This window comes from Eublepharis macularius, chromosome 15, assembly GCF_028583425.1.
Source record: "Eublepharis macularius isolate TG4126 chromosome 15, MPM_Emac_v1.0, whole genome shotgun sequence".
Taxonomy (NCBI): domain Eukaryota; kingdom Metazoa; phylum Chordata; class Lepidosauria; order Squamata; family Eublepharidae; genus Eublepharis; species Eublepharis macularius.
The window spans coordinates 19206884-19225221 of NC_072804.1; the positions used below are offsets into that span (position 1 = coordinate 19206884).

At 45.2% G+C, this 18338-nt stretch overlaps 1 protein-coding gene across 1 annotated transcript in view; it reads left to right on the forward strand.

Annotated features, from left to right (window-relative positions):
* Window positions 1-15600, forward strand: part of PROM1 (prominin 1) — a 114817-nt gene extending 99217 nt beyond the window's left edge. Inside the window, exons 22-30 of the mRNA XM_054999362.1 lie at window positions 1560-1613; window positions 2894-2974; window positions 3310-3378; window positions 4654-4746; window positions 6720-6835; window positions 10095-10118; window positions 10629-10697; window positions 14079-14118; window positions 14438-15600. Of these exons, the coding sequence (XP_054855337.1) occupies window positions 1560-1613; window positions 2894-2974; window positions 3310-3378; window positions 4654-4746; window positions 6720-6835; window positions 10095-10118; window positions 10629-10697; window positions 14079-14100 (528 nt within the window). The 3' untranslated portion in view covers window positions 14101-14118; window positions 14438-15600. The remainder of the gene's footprint in view (window positions 1-1559; window positions 1614-2893; window positions 2975-3309; window positions 3379-4653; window positions 4747-6719; window positions 6836-10094; window positions 10119-10628; window positions 10698-14078; window positions 14119-14437) is intronic.
* Window positions 15601-18338: the final 2738 nt, after the last annotated feature.

Here is an 18338-nt window from a genome sequence, read left to right on the forward strand (position 1 = left end):
CTGATTGTACCAACACATACCTGGCACTGTTTGAACTGAGGATAAGATCTGGGCTTTGGAATAAACTATTTCTATTGGTACTTCTGACAGCTGACACTCAATGTAGTCTCTTTGCTCTTTAAAGAGAAATCTTGGGGTGATTGCAAAATTTGCATTAGAAATGTGCAGAGACTTAGTTCTGATCATTGCTTGAAGATCTGTGATAGTGTTTTGCTGCTGTTATATTTAGACTTGCATGATGTTACCATCTCATGGTGCAAAGCTAGTTATGATGGTGGGGCGGCATGTTGTGGGAAGCTGTCCCCTGGAAACAGTTTGCTTATTTTTTTTATTTTTTTTTAATCCGCCCTCCCCACAAGCGGGCTCAGGGCGAGGTACAACATTGATTAAAATACAACTTAAAATCAATAATAAAAACAGCAACAGATAAAATACTGTACCCCTTTCGGGGCAGCCATCGTGAGTGGACTTGCCATACCCCTTGTAGAGGGAGACTGGTGGAAGGTTTGGCAATGATGGACTAAAATTAGCCTCCACCATATGCCTGGCGGAACATCTCTGTCTTACAGGCCCGCCTAAATGATACAAGATCCTGGCGGGCCCGAGTGTCCTCAGACAGAGAGTTCCACCATGTTGGAGCCAGGACCGAAAAGGCCTTGGCTCTGGTGGAGGCCAGCCGAGCCTCCCTAGGGCCAGGGTCCACCAGTAGATGTTTTCTGGTTGAACAAAGTGCTCTCTGGGGCACATACAGGGAGAGATGGTTGTCCCTCACCCTCCCAAAAAATTTACAGCAGCTCTGTTTCAAGTTCTCCCATTCCCAGGCCAGAATGTATACTATATATGTTCTCAGATTTCATTGTGTTGCGTTTCCCTGACCAACAGCCCAATCTACCATGTCATGACACTGGGCAGCCTCATCTTTCTTGTAACCTGCAGTTCCACTGGTATATAGGAGCGCTTGGACTAAGACGAGTTTCATCCCATTGGCTTTAGTGATCCTAAGGTGCACTTTCATGGCCATCTTGAAGGAAGCCATGTATAGTCCAGTTGATATCTGTTTCCTTCTTGAGGACACATCTGGGTCTTCAAGCCATTCCATACCCATCCATGTTCCAAGGGGGTGCTTCAGGGCCACTTAGAACTGTGTAGTTCTATACAGAATCAGTGTGTAGGGGGACAAAGGGTACTTCATGTTTTAGACATCTACATATTCCCATAGATAAAAAAATAGCATAAACATTCCGCACTACCAAGTGGATGCTCTACATTTATATGCTGGTGATGCTTCGAATATAGCAATAGATTTATAGCTTTAGCAGCTGGGTAGGGTCCCACCAACCTGTTCCGCTATTCATATTGCCTTCTGCAACTCAAGAGGCAAGTCAGAAAAAGACACCTTTGTCCGAGGAAAGTGCTTCCATTGGTGGGAGAGATCCATGGGATGCAAACCACTGAAATAAACTACATTGTCAGACTGTCTTGCTCTTAAACAGTTTATGGATGAAGCTATCGCACGAGAGGATGGTGCGATTAATTTTTCTTTTTCTTCTTTTATCCAGAGCTCTTTGAACCAGAGCATTAGGTTACTGCAAAGGACAGCAACTGAACTTTCAGTAAGTTATTGATGGGATTTTGCTTTTTTAATCCTTTATTTATTTTTATTTTTTCTTTATTTTCTTTATGTTAGTTATTGTCTGCCTTTCTCACTGAGACTCAAGGCAGATTACACAGTGTGAGTCAGTACAGTCAATTTCAAATATATTTCAATAAACAATGTAATAGGATATATAAATGCAAATTTGCAGAGAATTAAAAATAACAAGAATCCAATAGAATTGAAGAAATGCTAAAACAGCATAAGCAATTCTAAGACTGACATATTAAACAACGTAGAAGCTATTCAGTAGGATCATACTTATAGCAGCATCTGGACAAAAAGGCCACATGGGTGTTGGGTTCGGGGTTGTACTATAGGGTGGATGGAGCAGGCAGAATGGCTCCCTCCACTCTCTTCCGCAAGCACTGCTCTGCAGCGGAAGGCTGTTCTGCCTTTCCCCCCTTTTCACTGCAGCCCCTCAATCTGTATAGTTTTTTATCTGCATGGGTCTTGCCGCTCTAGGGCCATTTCCACACTACTCACCTTCATCTGGAATGCTGCAGAACGTTATGAAAAAAACACAAAAGATGTCTTCCGCATTTTTTTCACGACATTCCGCAGCGTTCCAGATGAAGGTGAGTAATGTGGAAATGGCCTAGGTTTCATTGGGAGAGGAGTTAGGAAATGTCTATAAACTTTTCCTTGGATACCATTTGGATCCAAGCCAATGGGGAAACCGGCTGCCACATTTGTCTATGACTCACAGATGAGTAAAATGGATCAAGTTATGAATAAAACATGTGGGTATGAATGAGCTTTAAGCACCGTTAACATGTTCAGGGCAATGGACCCCCTCCCCAGGGCTGAATAAGGGCCATAGGATTCTGATCTTATTATAGCTGCTAATTTTCTGTGCAAATCTCCCATCTGTAATCAAACTGGTTACGTTCTTCATTGTACCTCTGCATCCTGACTTCTTTGTAACAACCTTCCCACCCTCTGACCTGTATATAAGGGTTGTTGGATCGTCATTCTATATCTGATGAAGTGAGCTTTTACTCATCAAAGCTTATAGCCTTGAACATTTTGTTGGTTTTTAAGGTACTACTGGGCTCAAATTTTGTTCTCTAACTGCCATCTTTACCCAGACTTAATTCTATCTGTTTTGCCTGGAGAATGTCTTTAAAAGCAAATCAAAAAGTTATTTTAATCTTGTCTCTATAACAACCAGCAAATCACAGCATCTTAAGAGCATCCTTCTCCGCCTCTTCCATCCCTTCCTTCCTTCTTTCCCAGGGGAAAGTGAAAAATGTGATCAGTGCCGTTGAGGATGCTCAGCTCCTTATAAACAATAATGCTTCATCAGTTATTGTTGAGGTAAGCTTCTCTATTGTTTAAGTCTTGATGCAGTTACTCTGGAGAGCCGGGTTTGATTCCCCACTCCTCCGCTTGAAGCCAGCTGAGTGACCTTGGGTCAGTCACAGCTCTCTCAGAGCTCTCTCAGCCCTGTCCTCCTCACAGGGTGATTGATGTTGTGGGGATAATAATAACATACTTTGTAAACCACTCTGAGTGGGCATTAAGTTGTCCTGAAGGGCGGAATATAAATCAAATGTTGTTGTTGTTGTTGTTGTTGTTGTTGTTGTTGTTGTTGTTGTTGTTGTTGTTAAGAGTGTAGCATAAAACTTCTTCATTTTTTTCTCTCTCCAAAGGAAACAAAAAGGTACATGGACACCATAATAGGTTACTTCAAGCAGTATGCTGCGTGGGTCAAGGAATCGGTAAGGCGCTCTTCTCTCCTGTAGGCTGTAGCAAGGTAACCAAAACAGACCTCAAAAAATGAACCTAGCATGGGGCCATCTCCGTGTGTGATATTTCATTGAGTAACATAGGTGTGGGCGGAAGTGATCAGATCCCTGTCCTGAGAAGTTTAAATTACAATACTGGAAGAGGCTGGAAAGAGCCCCGTGGCGCAGAGTGGTAAGTGGCAGTACTGTGAGCTCTGCTCACAACCTGAGTTCGATCCTGACGGAAGCCGGGTTCAGGTAGCCGGCTCAAGGTTGAATCAGCCTTCCATCCTTCCGAGGTCAGTAAAATGAGTGCCCAGTTTCCTGAGGGTAAAGTGTAGACGACTGGGGAAGGCAATGGCAAACCACCCTGTAAAAAGTCTGCCAAGAAAACGTCGTGATGCGACGTTCTCCTGTGGGTCAATAATGACTCGGGGCTTGCACCTTTACCTACTGGTAGAGACTGCAGTGTAAGGGAATGGAGGGAGATGAAGAGGTAAGGGATTAAAGGACTAAGTGAAGAATTCTAGCTACCCTCACTGAACGCTGCTGACAGGAGATGAGGCGCCCTTAGCAAAGGCCCTCAGTGACGGTGCTGGGGCCGAGTTACAGCACAGGGCAGGCACACAGATACCAAATGGATAGCGGACCCTGATCAGGGCACAGGTGGAGACATCCCTTCCTGGCACCAGATTTTGCTCTCTATCCAATCAGCACTTCAGTTGCCTCTGGCACCTCCCTTCTTCAGCAGCACTCAGTGGGAGACACACTCCTCCCTGCCACCACCACCCCCCACATGAAATGGCTGCTGTTACCCCATGTAAGCCTTGACTTAGGATGAGGAGAAAGGTGAAACACCAAAGCAGAAGTATATTTAGAGGAGGGATTTGAAAGAAGATACCGTATGGGTACGATGAGATGAAGTTCATCGGCCTACAGAGTTTTCACTTATTTCTTTTTTTATTATTATTAAATTTCATTGAAACTGTATAACACACATGAGTTTTTGCTTATTTCTGTTATACAGAAACAGTGCCTGAGGCCAAGGGTTCAGTGCTTCTTTTTAAGCTGTTAAATTGATGCAGATTATAATGAACGGGTCTGGTGGTGAAGCAAAACCCCAAGATTTCCTTGCCAAATATGATGCAGTCAGATTGCGTCATACCACAAGTGTGCAGTGAGGCACTCCGCTTGAGCATTAAAAGTTTTTAGTGGGAGTGTTCAGTATCAAACCTTTAATTCTTCTGTTCTGTTTCTGATCTCTTCTAGATTACTATGGAAGTGGCAACATGTAAGCCTATTGCCAATGTGATAGATACAGCCATAGAGATATTTTTATGCAGCTATGTAACCGATTCTTTGGTAAGATTATTTTGCATTCTTGACTACCTGTGAGGGGAGGGGGGGGAAGTGATCAGGATTTTATTGTTCTTACCAAATCATCCTGTAGGGTGCTAAGACAAGAGAAACCTGGCTAAGCCACAGAGGCTTCGCTTGGACACAGCTAGTGGTGGCATGGGCCCAGACGGAGATGCCGGTCTTCTCCTGTGCCACTTGATTGCTGGCCTTTGTATCACCACCCTTCTGATTATGCCACCCCAAGCAACTGCTTGGCCAGAGAACTGGCCCTGGATGTCTTCCTGTAATCTCAAAGTCACATGTCTGGAAAAGTAATCTTGAAAAAAAGCCTGCAGCCAAGGCTTCAAAATTGCCACTCGAAGAGAAACCAATCTCAGGCTTCTGATATTTAGATGTGCTGTGCGATAGCCTGCTTGTATTGTCCGTTTTGGTATCAGAGTTCCAGTTTTAGGCCTTTTCTGGAATATGCCCCGTGGCGCAGAGTGGTAAGCAGCAGTACTGCGGCCCAAGCTTTGCTTACGACCTGAGTTCAATCCTGGTGGAAGCCAGCTAAAACTTAACTCAGCCTTCTATCCTTCTGAGGTCGGTAAAATGAGTACCCAATTTCCTGGGGGTGAAGTGTAGATGACTGGGGAAGGCAATGGCAAACCACCCCGTAACAAAAGTCTGCCAAGAAAACGTCGTGATGCGACGTCCCCACCCATGGGTTAGTAATGACTACCTTTTATCTTCACCTGGAATCTGAATTACTCCAGAGGCAGTGGAGTTTGCTGGATGTCATTCCAGCAGGGAGCATCAAATACCTTTGGCAAAGGCATGAAGACGCAGTCTTAGGGCTAAACTACACATTAAGAAGTACTAAATAACTGGTTATGATATTCCATTGAAACCTGAAATCCATTTTCTAGATCAATGGCATTCTTATGCTCTTTCTCAAATCAGGCAAGAATTAATACAACCGCTCTTTGTGGTGGCAAAAACAGCAATAACGACTAAATGAAAATCCCAGAAAAACCCAGATTTGACCATTTGGTACACCAAAATATGGGATCAATTTATAATGGAGAAAATAACAGACATGCTTCAAATTGCAGAAATTTACCCCAAAACAACTAACTTTACTGAAAAATTGTTCCCATTTCTTGACTTTCTCTCAAATAGTGATACACTCTCAATGAAAACACCCTTCTTGTCAACTCTCATGGTGGAAATCTAGGTCAATTCACCAAAACAGATCACTCTTTTTGTCCTCCTGTTCACAATGCCAAATAATTATCAAACTGTGGCATGCATATAATAATTTGTTTAAAGATGTAACCTTTTCAGCACAAGTAAACTATAAGCTTTATATTTTGTTAAATATTCAAACTCTCATTATAAGTGTTTAAATGTAATAATGTTAATTTGTTTTTTGTAATTGTAGACTAATGCTTTGAAATAATAATAATAATAATAATAATAATAATAATAATAATAATAATAAAAAGAAGTGCTCAAGTCTGCTAATGGGGAGGGGTGCTCCATGTGTAGCTGTTCAGTGCACATGGAGCCCCTCAGGTGGGGCAAATAATACCCCCCCCAGCTGTTTCCGCTCGGGAAAAATGATGCCAGTGGGGATGTGGGAGCACAGTCCTGAGCTGAATCAGGCCTTTGTGGTGCTCTTAAATGGAGTTCCCATTATGACAGCAAGTTCCATGACAGACTAGTGTACTTCGTAACAAGTAGCTTGGCCCTTAGTATTTACCCCTAGCATCCGGTGTTTAGCAGATTAGACTAGACTGTTCTATTTGGATCTCATAGCAGATAGTCATTGATAGACCTATCCTTTGCCAATTTGTCTACTGCTTTTAAAAAGCTACCTCAGGTGCCAAAAAATTGTTTTCTCAGCCGTTTGGGAACTGCTGGAAAATGTGCAGGAAAATGTTTGTAGAATTGTCCTGCCTGCATCTTACTAAATGTTACTGTTTCTTGCCTAGAATGCTTTCTGGTTTGGTTTGGGAGGCTGCTCGGTATTTCTAATCCCTGCCATAATTTGTGCCGTGAAACTAGCCAAATACTACCGGAGGATGGATACAGAAGACGTGTATGATGAGTAAGTAAACAGAAAATGCTGGCGAGGAGGCCGTTTGTATGCAGCAAAGTACATTAAGTTAAATATATGTGTACCTTGTTGATACAAGGTGTACGGCAATGACTAACCTTGAATGACTAACCTTTTCCCTGCAGGCTGTTCTTCTGTTCTGTATTTGGAGAAAGGGAAGGGAAATGGTTATTCATTCACCTATTTCCTCTCTAACACACACTCACATTACATTCACGTACACACGCACACAAAGTTATCCAGTTCTCAGCATGCACACACAGCCTGACATGCCTATGTTCTGCTAAAAAACTAAATTGGAAAAATCAATCCTAGATCACCCAGTTTTTGCTTCTAGGTTGAGCCTTTCACTTCAGTGGAGCATTTTGAATGGAATTCATTATTATTTATACAGTGCCATGTTTCAAAGATTGCCACCACAACTCCCAGTAGATGGATCACAGCCCTGTGGATTTTAACCTAAACCCAACAGTATGCAGATCTACAGAGGGATAAGGGCTAGGATAACTAACAGAGGGAAAGAGAGAGAGGATGAAAGGGGGGAATTGGACTCAGCCTGGTTAAATGTATCTACGTACTGGTTAGATGCTAGTTTTTACAGGCATAACTTTCCCTTCCACACTGTAGAATCTTGGGAAGTGTAGTCTGGCAGAAGTGCTGAGAAATCTCTCTTTCTGGTTACGAGGGTTCTGTGGGGAGAGAAAAATGACTGCCGAAGCAGTTCAAGTCTAAAGTGTACACGCTGTCCTGCGTTTCACAGGTGGAAGCAGGCCGTCATTCATGAGTGAATGGGGCTGGGGGGCAACATCTGGCAGTCCGTCGGTTTTGCCCGGTGTGCTATGGTGGCCCAACACAGTCTGTTTCCAAAAGTGCCACAAGCAGCGAGGTGGGACTAAATTTCACTCAAGCAGATCCAAAGCAGAGAGAGTAGCCAGAGCAAAAATCCATACGCATATTGCATTTCTACCGTTAGGAGGACACTGGTTCCTTTTTACAGGTGAGGAACTGTGTCCCAGCAGTAAATGCCTAGCCTAAGGTTACTTAGTAAATACATAACGATGATGATGATGATGATGATGATGATAACAACAACAACATTTTATGTATATACCGCCCTTCAGGATGACTTAACACACACTCAGAGTGGTTTACAAAGTATGTTGTTATCCCCACAAGAAAACACCCTGTGAGTTGGGTGGGGCTGAGAGAGCTTCTAGAAGCTGTGACTGACCCAAGGTCACCCAGCTGGCTTCAAGTGGAGGAGTGGGGAATCAAACCCGGCTCTCCAGATTAGAGTCCTGCCGCTCTTAACCAGAATGAGCTCCCCTCACCAGTGAACAATTGCAGGGACTCCCCTTCCTATATGCCCAACATTAAGAAGCAGGATTTATAGAGTGGTGATTTATCTCCCGCATAAAAAGCAGCAGCATCTTTCTTGGAAAAATAAGCATTGGTCCACAGCCCGCAGCTAGAGAACAAGTTCTGTTTCGCCATGTGACCATCAACTTTTCTAGAAACTCTTCACCCAAACACAGTATATTTCCCACAGTTTCTCACCATCCCTTCCCTGTTACAGGTGGACTCTACCCTCTCTGCCCTGCCCCAATTTAATTTAGCCAGTGCCGTTAGAGTATCGGACTAGGATATGAGAGACTCAAGTTTGAAACCTCACTCTGCCAAGGAAGCTTTTTGGATAACCTCGAGCCAGTCACGCATGCTTAGCTTGATCTACCTCACAGGGTTGTTGCTGTGAGGATAAAATGCAGGAGAGGAGAAAGACGTAAGCTGCTTTGGATCCCCATAGGGGAGAAAGACAGGGTATGGATGAGGTAAACACAAGAAAGAAAAAAAATAAAATTTGGTCCAAGAGCAACTCAAGATTCTGTTTTCCATACCAGAACTCCTAGAAATGGGACGGAAAGTACCTGAGTGTGTGCACAGCCTCTGTCACCACAGAATAGCCACTTTTGGCCACCTCCTCAGACACTCCAGAAGCAAGCTGCCTCTGCTCACATTCTTGGCCCAGAATCTTCAGTAAATTAGCCGAACCCACACTTCACTCTTTGCACAAAAAACACCCCTCTCCTCAATCTCCTCTCCCTTCCTCCAAATGTCCTTTACTCAAGCGGCTGAATTCACAAAAAATCTCTTAATTTTTTTTAACCACTTAGTCTTTCCGTTTTTAGGGTTCCTCTTTGAGTGATATTGTTAAAAAACAGGTTGAGGATTCCCACCATTCCACTGACCTCAGTCCATCACCTCAACAAACTCCAGTTTCCAAGGAGTTTTTACTTAAGCAAGTCAGTCACACACTCCAGTTCTCTGTTCCTACCACCTCTTGGGAGGCTGGGAGAAGCTCGGAGAAGCAGCCAGCAGTAGATGCTCAGAGCCAAGCTACAAGTGACGCCTTACACAGGTTGGACACTGGTCAGCTTCCTTCAAGTTTTGATGGGAAATGTAGGCGTCCTGGTTTTACAGCTGTAATGGAGAGCCAAGCTGTAAAACCAGGACGCCTACATTTCCCATCAAAACTTGAGGGAAGCTGCCAAGTATCCAACCTGTGTAAGGCGTCACTTGTAGCTTGGCTCTCAGTGGTATTTGAGAGGGATGTTACGTTTGAGGGGGAGGAAGTCAGCATTTAAAGGAACGTTTTGTGCCTGTTTCTTGGCTTCCTTCTATGTGAACTTGCAGTTGTGTGATCCATAAAATATGTAGTGCAGATTCCCAGCCTTGGCTCACACAGATGTGTAGAAAGAAAAGGAAATGTGGCCACTTCTTTAAAAATGAGATGACTTGGGCTTTCTGTGGGACAAGATCCTGAAACAGAAACTGTCCTAGTTTGAAGGCCCAGTTGTAGGCCAAGGCGTGGATGGTATGAGTTTGAATATATATTTAGTCGCCGTGATATTTCCCTTGCTCTTTTTTGCTTTTCTGTTGCCTAGTTTATCCTGCTCTTCCTAATTGGTCTTCTTTTCTTCCACTTGCAGTTCTTCTGTCTCAGGGACTTGGCATTTTACTTTATGATAGCTGTTTTTACTTATTTTTCATTCATCTTTGGTTTTAACTATTTTTGTGAGCCATTTTTCTGTAAGTCTGTCCATTATCTTTACTTTCTGCTTTTTAAAACGAAAAACTTCTACATGAAATGTGGGCTGGAACAGCGGGGCAGTATTTCTGCGCCATTCACACACATAATTCTGTATTGACATAGGAGATAACTAATTCCTTATTTTGTTTTTGTATTTTGTAGTGTTGAAACTATGCCCATGAAAAAGTAAGAGATTTTAATTGCTATTCTGGCATGTGAAGGGGGAGGGCTTGTTTTTAAAATTGAGCTTTTTTCATTTGGAAAAGTTGCATACCTGCGATATGTTAAAGTTCTATTCAATGTTTTTGACTGATTGCTCCACATAAGTACCATGGTTAGGTAAATGCAGAGCATTTTGAAGTAAAGGGAGTTCTATAGAATTAATTCAACATTTGCAGCTTTAATGTACAGCCCCATTTATTCTCCAGGCTCCGATAAGGGTGTATCTGGTTACACCATTCTATGTATGGAGCTGTTTTAATTGGTTCATTGTATTCAGGGATTTTTCATGGTAGTTATAGGTTGCCTTGGACAACAATTTTTGGAAAGGCAACTGATAATTTTTAAAAATAAACACCTTTAAAATATATATATATAACTTACCATACCGTCATTCATCATCTTTGTAACCATACTGTTTATAAAGCTGTCTTATCATTAATCCAGTCCTTTCTTGGTATATTTATTTTATTACAGTTTGGAAAATGGTAATAATGGTTATCATAAAGAGCATTTATATGGTATACACAATCCAATTATGACCAGGTAAACCATGTTTGAGACTGCCTGCCTTTTGAGCCCTTGCTTAATCTAATGCCCGGCACATTTTTTTCTGCATGTTGAGTTGGGACTATTTTCTTTTTGCATGGCTTCTCACTGCTTAGCTCTTTTTTCAGTGCTCTGTACAGAATTCGAAAGTGTAACTTTACAGTGGGATGGCACAGATTAAGAAAGCTTTTAAGTTACACCTTTCTGCCCAAAATGTCCCATCTCTGAAAACTGGAAATTCTCAAAGGCCTTGTTCACATTACTGAAGCCTTTTCTTTCTTAGCCTGTTTATGTAGAACTGCCACGAGTCTGATGTTGAACTCACCTCAACACTTTTCTGTTTACAGGGCTGAAAATAATCCCTCCCACACAAACACGCTTTCTGAAAAGACGCACAATTCTTACAAAACATTTAACATGCTGGTTTAAATTGCCCTCACCTTCTCTGACATTCAACAGCCAAATCTGATTGGCTATGTCATGGTGTGTTGTTATATTCACTGCAAAACTCCTTGTTGGGTAGGGTCACCCATGCAGCTCATCCGCACAGAAGGAAAAAGCAGCAACCGCCCCCCCCCCCCCCCCAAAAAACAGGGAATCATATTTCCTTGTCCAGCAGTTTGGTCCTCAGCAGGGCTTTTTTCTGGGAAAAGAGGTGGTGGAACTCAGTGGGTTGCCCTCGGAGAAAATCATCACATGGCTGGTGGCCCCGCCCCCTGATCTCCAGACAGGGGAGTTGAGATTGCCCGGCAATCTAAACTCCTCTCTATCTGGAGATCAGGGGGCGGGGCCACCAGCCATGTGACCATTTTCAAGGGGGCAGGGAAGCTGGACAGGGCACCACTTGACAGCTGCTGCTCCTGGCATCAGAGCCCACCCCGTCGACCCCAGCCAGGAAAAATTTGCAGGGATGTGTGAGAAGACATCCGAACAGGGAGTTGGGGGTGGTGACAGCTATTGTCAATGTCAGGGGAGCGAGAGAACAGACAGCAGTTTCTTGTTTTTCAACACGTATTTTATTAAATTGGAAAAGGTGCAGAGGTTCTCTGGAAGTATTTCCTGCCAATGTGGCGAAGCTGCAGGCTGCCTTGGTAAACTGCTCCCTGGGCAGGACTTGAATGGCACTTGCAGAGGCTCAGACAGCCACGTTCCTTGGTCTCTCAGATGAGTGGTGATCTGCCTGCAAGGGAAAAAGACACGTGTTGCATGTGACCCTGGCCAGTGCACGGCCAAGGCCAAGCCCAATCTGCAACGTCTGGGAAGGTGTCCTTTGATTAAGAGCTGTGGCAGCAGCTCCACAGGTGCAGCTCGCAACTACATGATGCATGACTCTCTGGTGAGACAACGCTCTGCCTTGGGATGATCTTATCCCATGAGGGAGAAAGTCAAGTGACTGAGCACCCTTCAGCAACAGGGTGTTATGAAGGCCCAGTCACCCCAACCACTGGCCACACTTTCTCCTCTGCCGGGAGGGGCCCCAGCGGAGGGAGTCTGAACAGAGCTCCCACATGGGTAGTGCCCCCCACCCCCGATTGGCTGTGTGAAATGTAGTCTTCTGGGCCACTGCCTCTGGGGCAGGCAGGGGTTGCCACCACCACCCCCTCCCCCGCCAAGCCTCACCTGAAGAGTGAGTTCAGGTGAGGGGGCAGCTGGCACAAATCAGCGAGCCAGGTTAGCCACCGCTTATCTCCTTCTTACCTGTTAGTGCTCCCTCGTTCCTTACCAAGCTGGAACTTCAGAGTCAGATAACCTGCAAGGAGACTTGGGTGGTTATTGTTAATCAGACATTCTGGACTTTTCCCTTCTTCCTTTGAGCGAGTGCAAAGTTCTCCCAGTTTTCCTGCTAAGTCCCCCCAGTGCACTCAGAGCTCGCCACCATGAATATCCACTCACCTGCCTCGTGCACGAAGTCCCCACAGCAGAAGGCTGACAGGCAGAGCCTTCGGCCGTGTGCTCTCACCTACCTGAGGTCATGAGCTATGCAGCCGGATGTTTTTTAGGGTACGTGGGCAGGTGATTGGGTGCGGGGAGAGGGACTCGCACACCCTGGAAGTACCTGCGGATTGGCCCACATGGTAGTTCCCATCCTATGCTCCTTTGGGCTGTGGGGGCAGGGCGGGGCGCCGGGAGAGAAGCCTGAGTTTTCCATGTTCAATGGGCGCCTATGGGCTATGCCTCTTTTTTCGTGGCGTAACTTTCCACCGCTGCAGGGGGTGTTCCCAGGCCTGGAGTGGCTTTGGAAGCGGACTAACTCGCAGCCCGCTCCCCATCCCAACCAGGGGCGGTGCAAGGATTTGCGGCGCTCACGGCCAGCCGGGTGCTCCCACGCGCGCACGCAAGCACGCGCACCAGACTGCGTGATGACGTCACATGTGATGTCATCATAGGAGCATGCCTCTGTCGGCCCGATCGCTACGGTGGGCAGCCTCCGAGCTCTCCCACTTGATTGCCTGCGCCGCCGCAGATGCCTGCCCACGGCGGCTGCACCCAGCCAGGGGCTTGTGCTGGCGGCGGTGGCAGCGCAGGGCGGGAGGGATAGGCGGCTGTTGCTTTGTGGCGCACACTCCCGCCCCCCGCGCCTCCTCTGGCGCTCCCTCCGGCACCCCACGCCTGAGGCCACCACCTACCTGGCTTCAATGGGCGCGCTGACCCTGATCCCACACCGGTGCAGGAACTTGCACCGCACTTGCGCCTCCGCCTGGCCACCAAGCGTGCCCACTGGCGGTGACCCATTTGCAGTAGTGTGCCTTGGGCGGGCGCCAGCAGAGAGGGGTTTACGTCGACCTAAGAGCCAGTTCTGCCGGCGTTAGCCGTAGTTCGTTCCCTGAGCGCTTTCCACCCCCACCCCCACCCCTTAGGATTGAGCTGCCCGTGTCCTACAGTTTTTCTTCCTTTCCTACTTGGTCATGATCCTTCCCTTCTTTTCCAGTTTTCATCTCTTTTAGGGCTTTCTCTCTCCAGCTTTACAGTTGGTTAGGAGTCCTGCACCTTTTGTAACTTTACACTTTGCATCTCTTGCTTTTGCCTGCTGCTGTTGACTGTTCTGTGGTAGTTATGGTTTGAGAGATACACCTTTTTCTGCTTGATCTAGGAATAAGAATTACATAAAGCATCATCATGACTTGCATGCGCATATTGGGGGATGGGGGAGTGCTGTTTGTAATCGATATTTTGTTGACTGCAAATTCCCCAGGACAGAGAAATGGTTTGAAATCTTGTAAAAAAAAATCATAGGACATATTGCTTTTGCTTTTTTACATTCTCAGACATTTGCTCTTTGTTTTTGGTCACAGTGCCCTGCTGAACCAGTGTGGCTGACTGTCCCTCTTCAGAAGGTGTTTCCTCAAGAGATTGATGTTTCTGTGTTTTCTCTTACAGCTCTGTTGAACAGTGGCAGTAAAAGCAGGACATATTGAGGGTAAGTTGCGTTGTTTGTTTACCTGTGTTAAAAAAATTTCACTTTTGAAGATGATTAGCCCGGCTTACTTGAACTACAAAATGTAGCCTCCAAACAGAAGCTCAAGTTCTTGCAAATAACCCCTTCTTGTCAGGTTTGTGTGGTCCAAGCTTCCCTCGTCCACTTCCTCTCAAGGCACTCGTATAGGGACACAAGATGTCTGAACAAGCCCTAATAGCGATGAGAAAAATCACTTTGTCTGACCTCCTTTTAATTCAACTGTTTTGTAAGGTGGCAGGAACGTACTCTGATTCTTTTCCCCTCATGATTTCATTTTCAGTCTGTGGGAGTCATGCTTCAGGTTCTTCCGGAATACGCATCTTCCCAACCAATGTCAAGTTCCGCATTTACATTCAGAATCCCGAGACCGCCTCATTTGGGGCCTGTGGGACAAAGTATCGCTGAAAGAAAGCTGTTGGACCTCAGGCCATAAGATGCTGGATGAGTTCTTTGTGATTGGACAACAAAATGTCAATTATTTGCAGTTCAATCCAATTGATTGAACTAAAGGGTTTGAAGGTCTTGTCTTCGAAAACATTTTTTTGACTTGCGTGTCTACTCTGCATCAAGTAGCATATTGACCTAGTTTACACAGGGTTGTTGGGTAGGAGGGGTTTACTTCAAACTAACTGCCCAATCCAAATTCTTAAGTTCGGAGATGTTAATACAATACATATTGATGTGTTTACATGAAGAATATGTTTTGTGTACAGACACTTTTGTATCTGTGTTTTTTACAGCTGTCTCGCAGCAGATTTTTTTTAATACTGTTTGTTATACTTCACAAGCAACCTATTGAGTGTGATCAGAGGTTTTTCTGGTGCTGTAGGACAGGCACATTGGATTGTAAGAAGTATGGAAGCCTGTATATCTTGTGCATTGTCTTTGGAAAAGCTAGGATAATCAAAGGTTAATTCTTCCCTCTTTCTGAATTATTTACTATGCTGTGTCATAAAGACCCAAAGTATATTTTTTAAAGAAAATAGCTTTAAAAGGTGCAGACAAGAATGCTATTGGCAAAATTAAGCAAACTGTCACAACAACCTGCACACACACAACATGGCGTAAGGAGGTGTCAGAAAGCCTATTCAGATATTCAGCAAATGATGTGCCCTGCATAGAAAGAAAGATGGCGTACGGAGTGGTTGGCCTTGGTTTGCTCCCATGGATTTGCTCTAATGCTTAAATGTGGCCACAGTCTATGCACCCCACTTTTCTAGGGGTAAAGACTGTGTGTCAGCAATACCCGCAGAGATTTGTACACTTTCACCCCATATAGATGTTATTGCAAAGGCATGGGCACAAGGTAGAGCTGATGGACAATCCCAAACCCATTGTCACAGTTAGGTTATGCTGTTTGCCAAAGATTAGGCCTAGATGAAGACACCGTGCCCTTCCACCAAGTTCTGTGTTGGTTTTAACTTGTCAGCTGTATTTTGAAAAAGGAATCTCTCTCTCTCTCTCTCTCTCTCTCTCTCTCTCTCCTCCCCCCCCCCCCCCCGCTAATCAAATGTAAGGTGTTAAGATTATACCAGTATTTGGAAGCTGAGACACTGTGCAAGTCTTGGACTTGGGCATGAATATTGCACAATTAATTTCAAAAGAGCTGTATGGCAAAAATTAAAAGCTCTCTGAGAAAATAATGGGACATTTTGCACTTAACAGATGCATGCTCTTTGTAGGCCTATCATATCGGGATGTTTTCTTAACTTTTTGGAATGGTCCTCTCCTAATCCAAAGTATTGAATATTGCTGATTTTAGTACTTGATCTTGGTTCATATAAGAGCCCCTTTGATGAAATTTCTGGATCTTAAGGTCTGCTTAACTACCTGGTGTGTGCACATCAGTTGCCCAGTCAATGTCATGTGGCAATTAATTCATGTGCTTTGCTGCATCCAATGTAATTACTTTCCCCCGCCTGTCTCAGTATTGGGAAAATGCCACGTATGATGCAGGTCTCAGATTTAACAAAAATTGGGAATAATTTAAGTTAAGGATCCTAGGAAGATGAATTGAGTATTTCTACTAGACAATGTGTAGCATACTTAAATGTATGTATATATTATAAAGTTCAAAATAAATTTAATAGGTTCCTATTTTTAATCTGGTAATGTCCTCCAATCTTGTCAATAAAATGAAAGGTTGATTAACAGCTATGTAAATTGAATAACAGTTGATGCACTGGATTAAAACTTTGGTTCAAATCAAAAGTTAAAAAAGGATTGCTGCTTACTTGCAAAATAAGGTCATGTGATTTGAAGGGACTGTTTTTTGTTTACTCTTAAGTCTAGTTGTGTGTGTGTTTGCCATGTTTGCCGTACAGCTTTTCCCACAAAGTCACAAAGCTGTTTCTCAATTTTGGATTGTCAGCTTTTTCACTCGGTCTCTCCTAAGCCCCTCCTTACTACAACGATTTTTTTCCTGCCGGAACGTGGTGGAACACAGTGCTGGGGCCTCTTGAAAGTAATCACATGGTGTCTGGGGAGGGACTGCCTCTACCGCCGCTTCCTCGAGCGCTTCTCCCCACCCGGAGGCAGAAGGGAGCCTCCCTGCCCACAAGGGTGCACCAGGCAGCAAAGCAGCGGGCATGACCAGTTGGCACAGGAGATTTCCTGTCCCAGGCGTGGGTGCTTCCCCTTCCCGGCGTTCCTCCACTCCAGCCCTGCACCCAAGCAACCCAAGGTCATGGGCTTGCTTGGACCGGAGTGCAGCTGACATCGTGGATGCCATCTCCAGCCAGCCAGACGGTGAGTCTGCCCGTCCCTTCCTTGTTCCCTGTGCTTCTTGCAGGTCTCGCCTGGAGGCGTCGCTTCGGCCACGGCTTGCCTGTCTTCCTTCCCACTTGCCCACCCCGCGTTTTGTGGGTCCCTCGTGGCTGCGCTGGGCTTTCCATTGTGTGCAGTCCTGCCCTGGAGTCAAGCGGGGCATTGCCGCAGGGCTTTGGCCGGAGTCTCCCTGCATAGCGTTGCGCTTTTTGCACTCTTGGGCGCTTCCAAAGGGAAGGAAACACACACTCCCAGTAATCTAGCATGGGTGTAAGTAGAACTGCTCCAAAGCAATTGATTTTTTAAAAAGCAGACAGGAGAAGAGGGTTTTCATCATGGCATCATGCCACAGAGTTAAGGTTGCCAGCTCCAGATAGGGAAATTCCTGGAGATGTGGGGGGAGCGGAGCCTGGAGAGGACAGGCTTGCTGGGTGACCACTATACCACACTGCTGCACCACAGTCCAAACTCAGCACCTCAAAAACAAATACTGATGAATCGTTCCTGTTGGCAGTTAACTCTGGCTGCCAGCTGCTTGAGCAGAAGACACTGAGGCCTTGGGTGACCTTGGCCCAGTCACATGGAACCACAGCAGGGTATAATGGAAGGACCACAGCCCTTCTACTCACACGGGGTGTGTGGTAATGTATGTGTGTACTGGAATTACACCTGTCTGCATTCTCTTTGTTTTCTCCCAAAAAACTACTCTGGAACAATTCCATCCAATTTCCTGAGGACACAGGAGCTACACAGGGAAGGAGAGTACATTAACTATATCCCACTGCACTAGCCCGAAATGCCTTCCGCTTGCCCAGTAGGCTCTTTTGATCCAAGCCAAAGATAAGTAATAATAAGTTTGTGAGCACTTTGTCTGGGGAATGGGGTGCCCTTATGCAACGGTGAAGTAATCAATGGGAAAATGCTACCATTGCTCGCCTTTTGTACCTGCTTTTGTGAAAACAGCATAAACAAAAGATGTCACTTCACATGGTAGAAATTAGAGATGGGCACGAACAGCAATACAAACAAAAAAAAAGCCACGAACAGCCCAAATTGCTGTTCACGAACAAGCTGTTCATGAGGCCCCATTCTAAATGAAGAGGTGGTCATTGCAAGCCTCGTTCATTGCTGTTCGTCAAGCCAGACAGTCTGGCACCTGCAATCAATTCCCTTGGCAACTTAGGCAAGGATTGTCTGAACTCTGTCTGAACTCCTGCTGTTGCCCCGGAAACCCCAATCTAAGCCCAATTTAGCTTGATAGGCAGGTCTTCCTTTCAAGTGTGGAGCTCCAAATTTGTTACAAGGGAGCAAAGACCAGGGGGGTGCAGGATTCCCAGTTCTAACTTTGCAGACAGTGGAGAGGGAGAGACAGCTGCTGTTGGCATTTTGATAGAGTGCATTGGAGCTTGAATTTT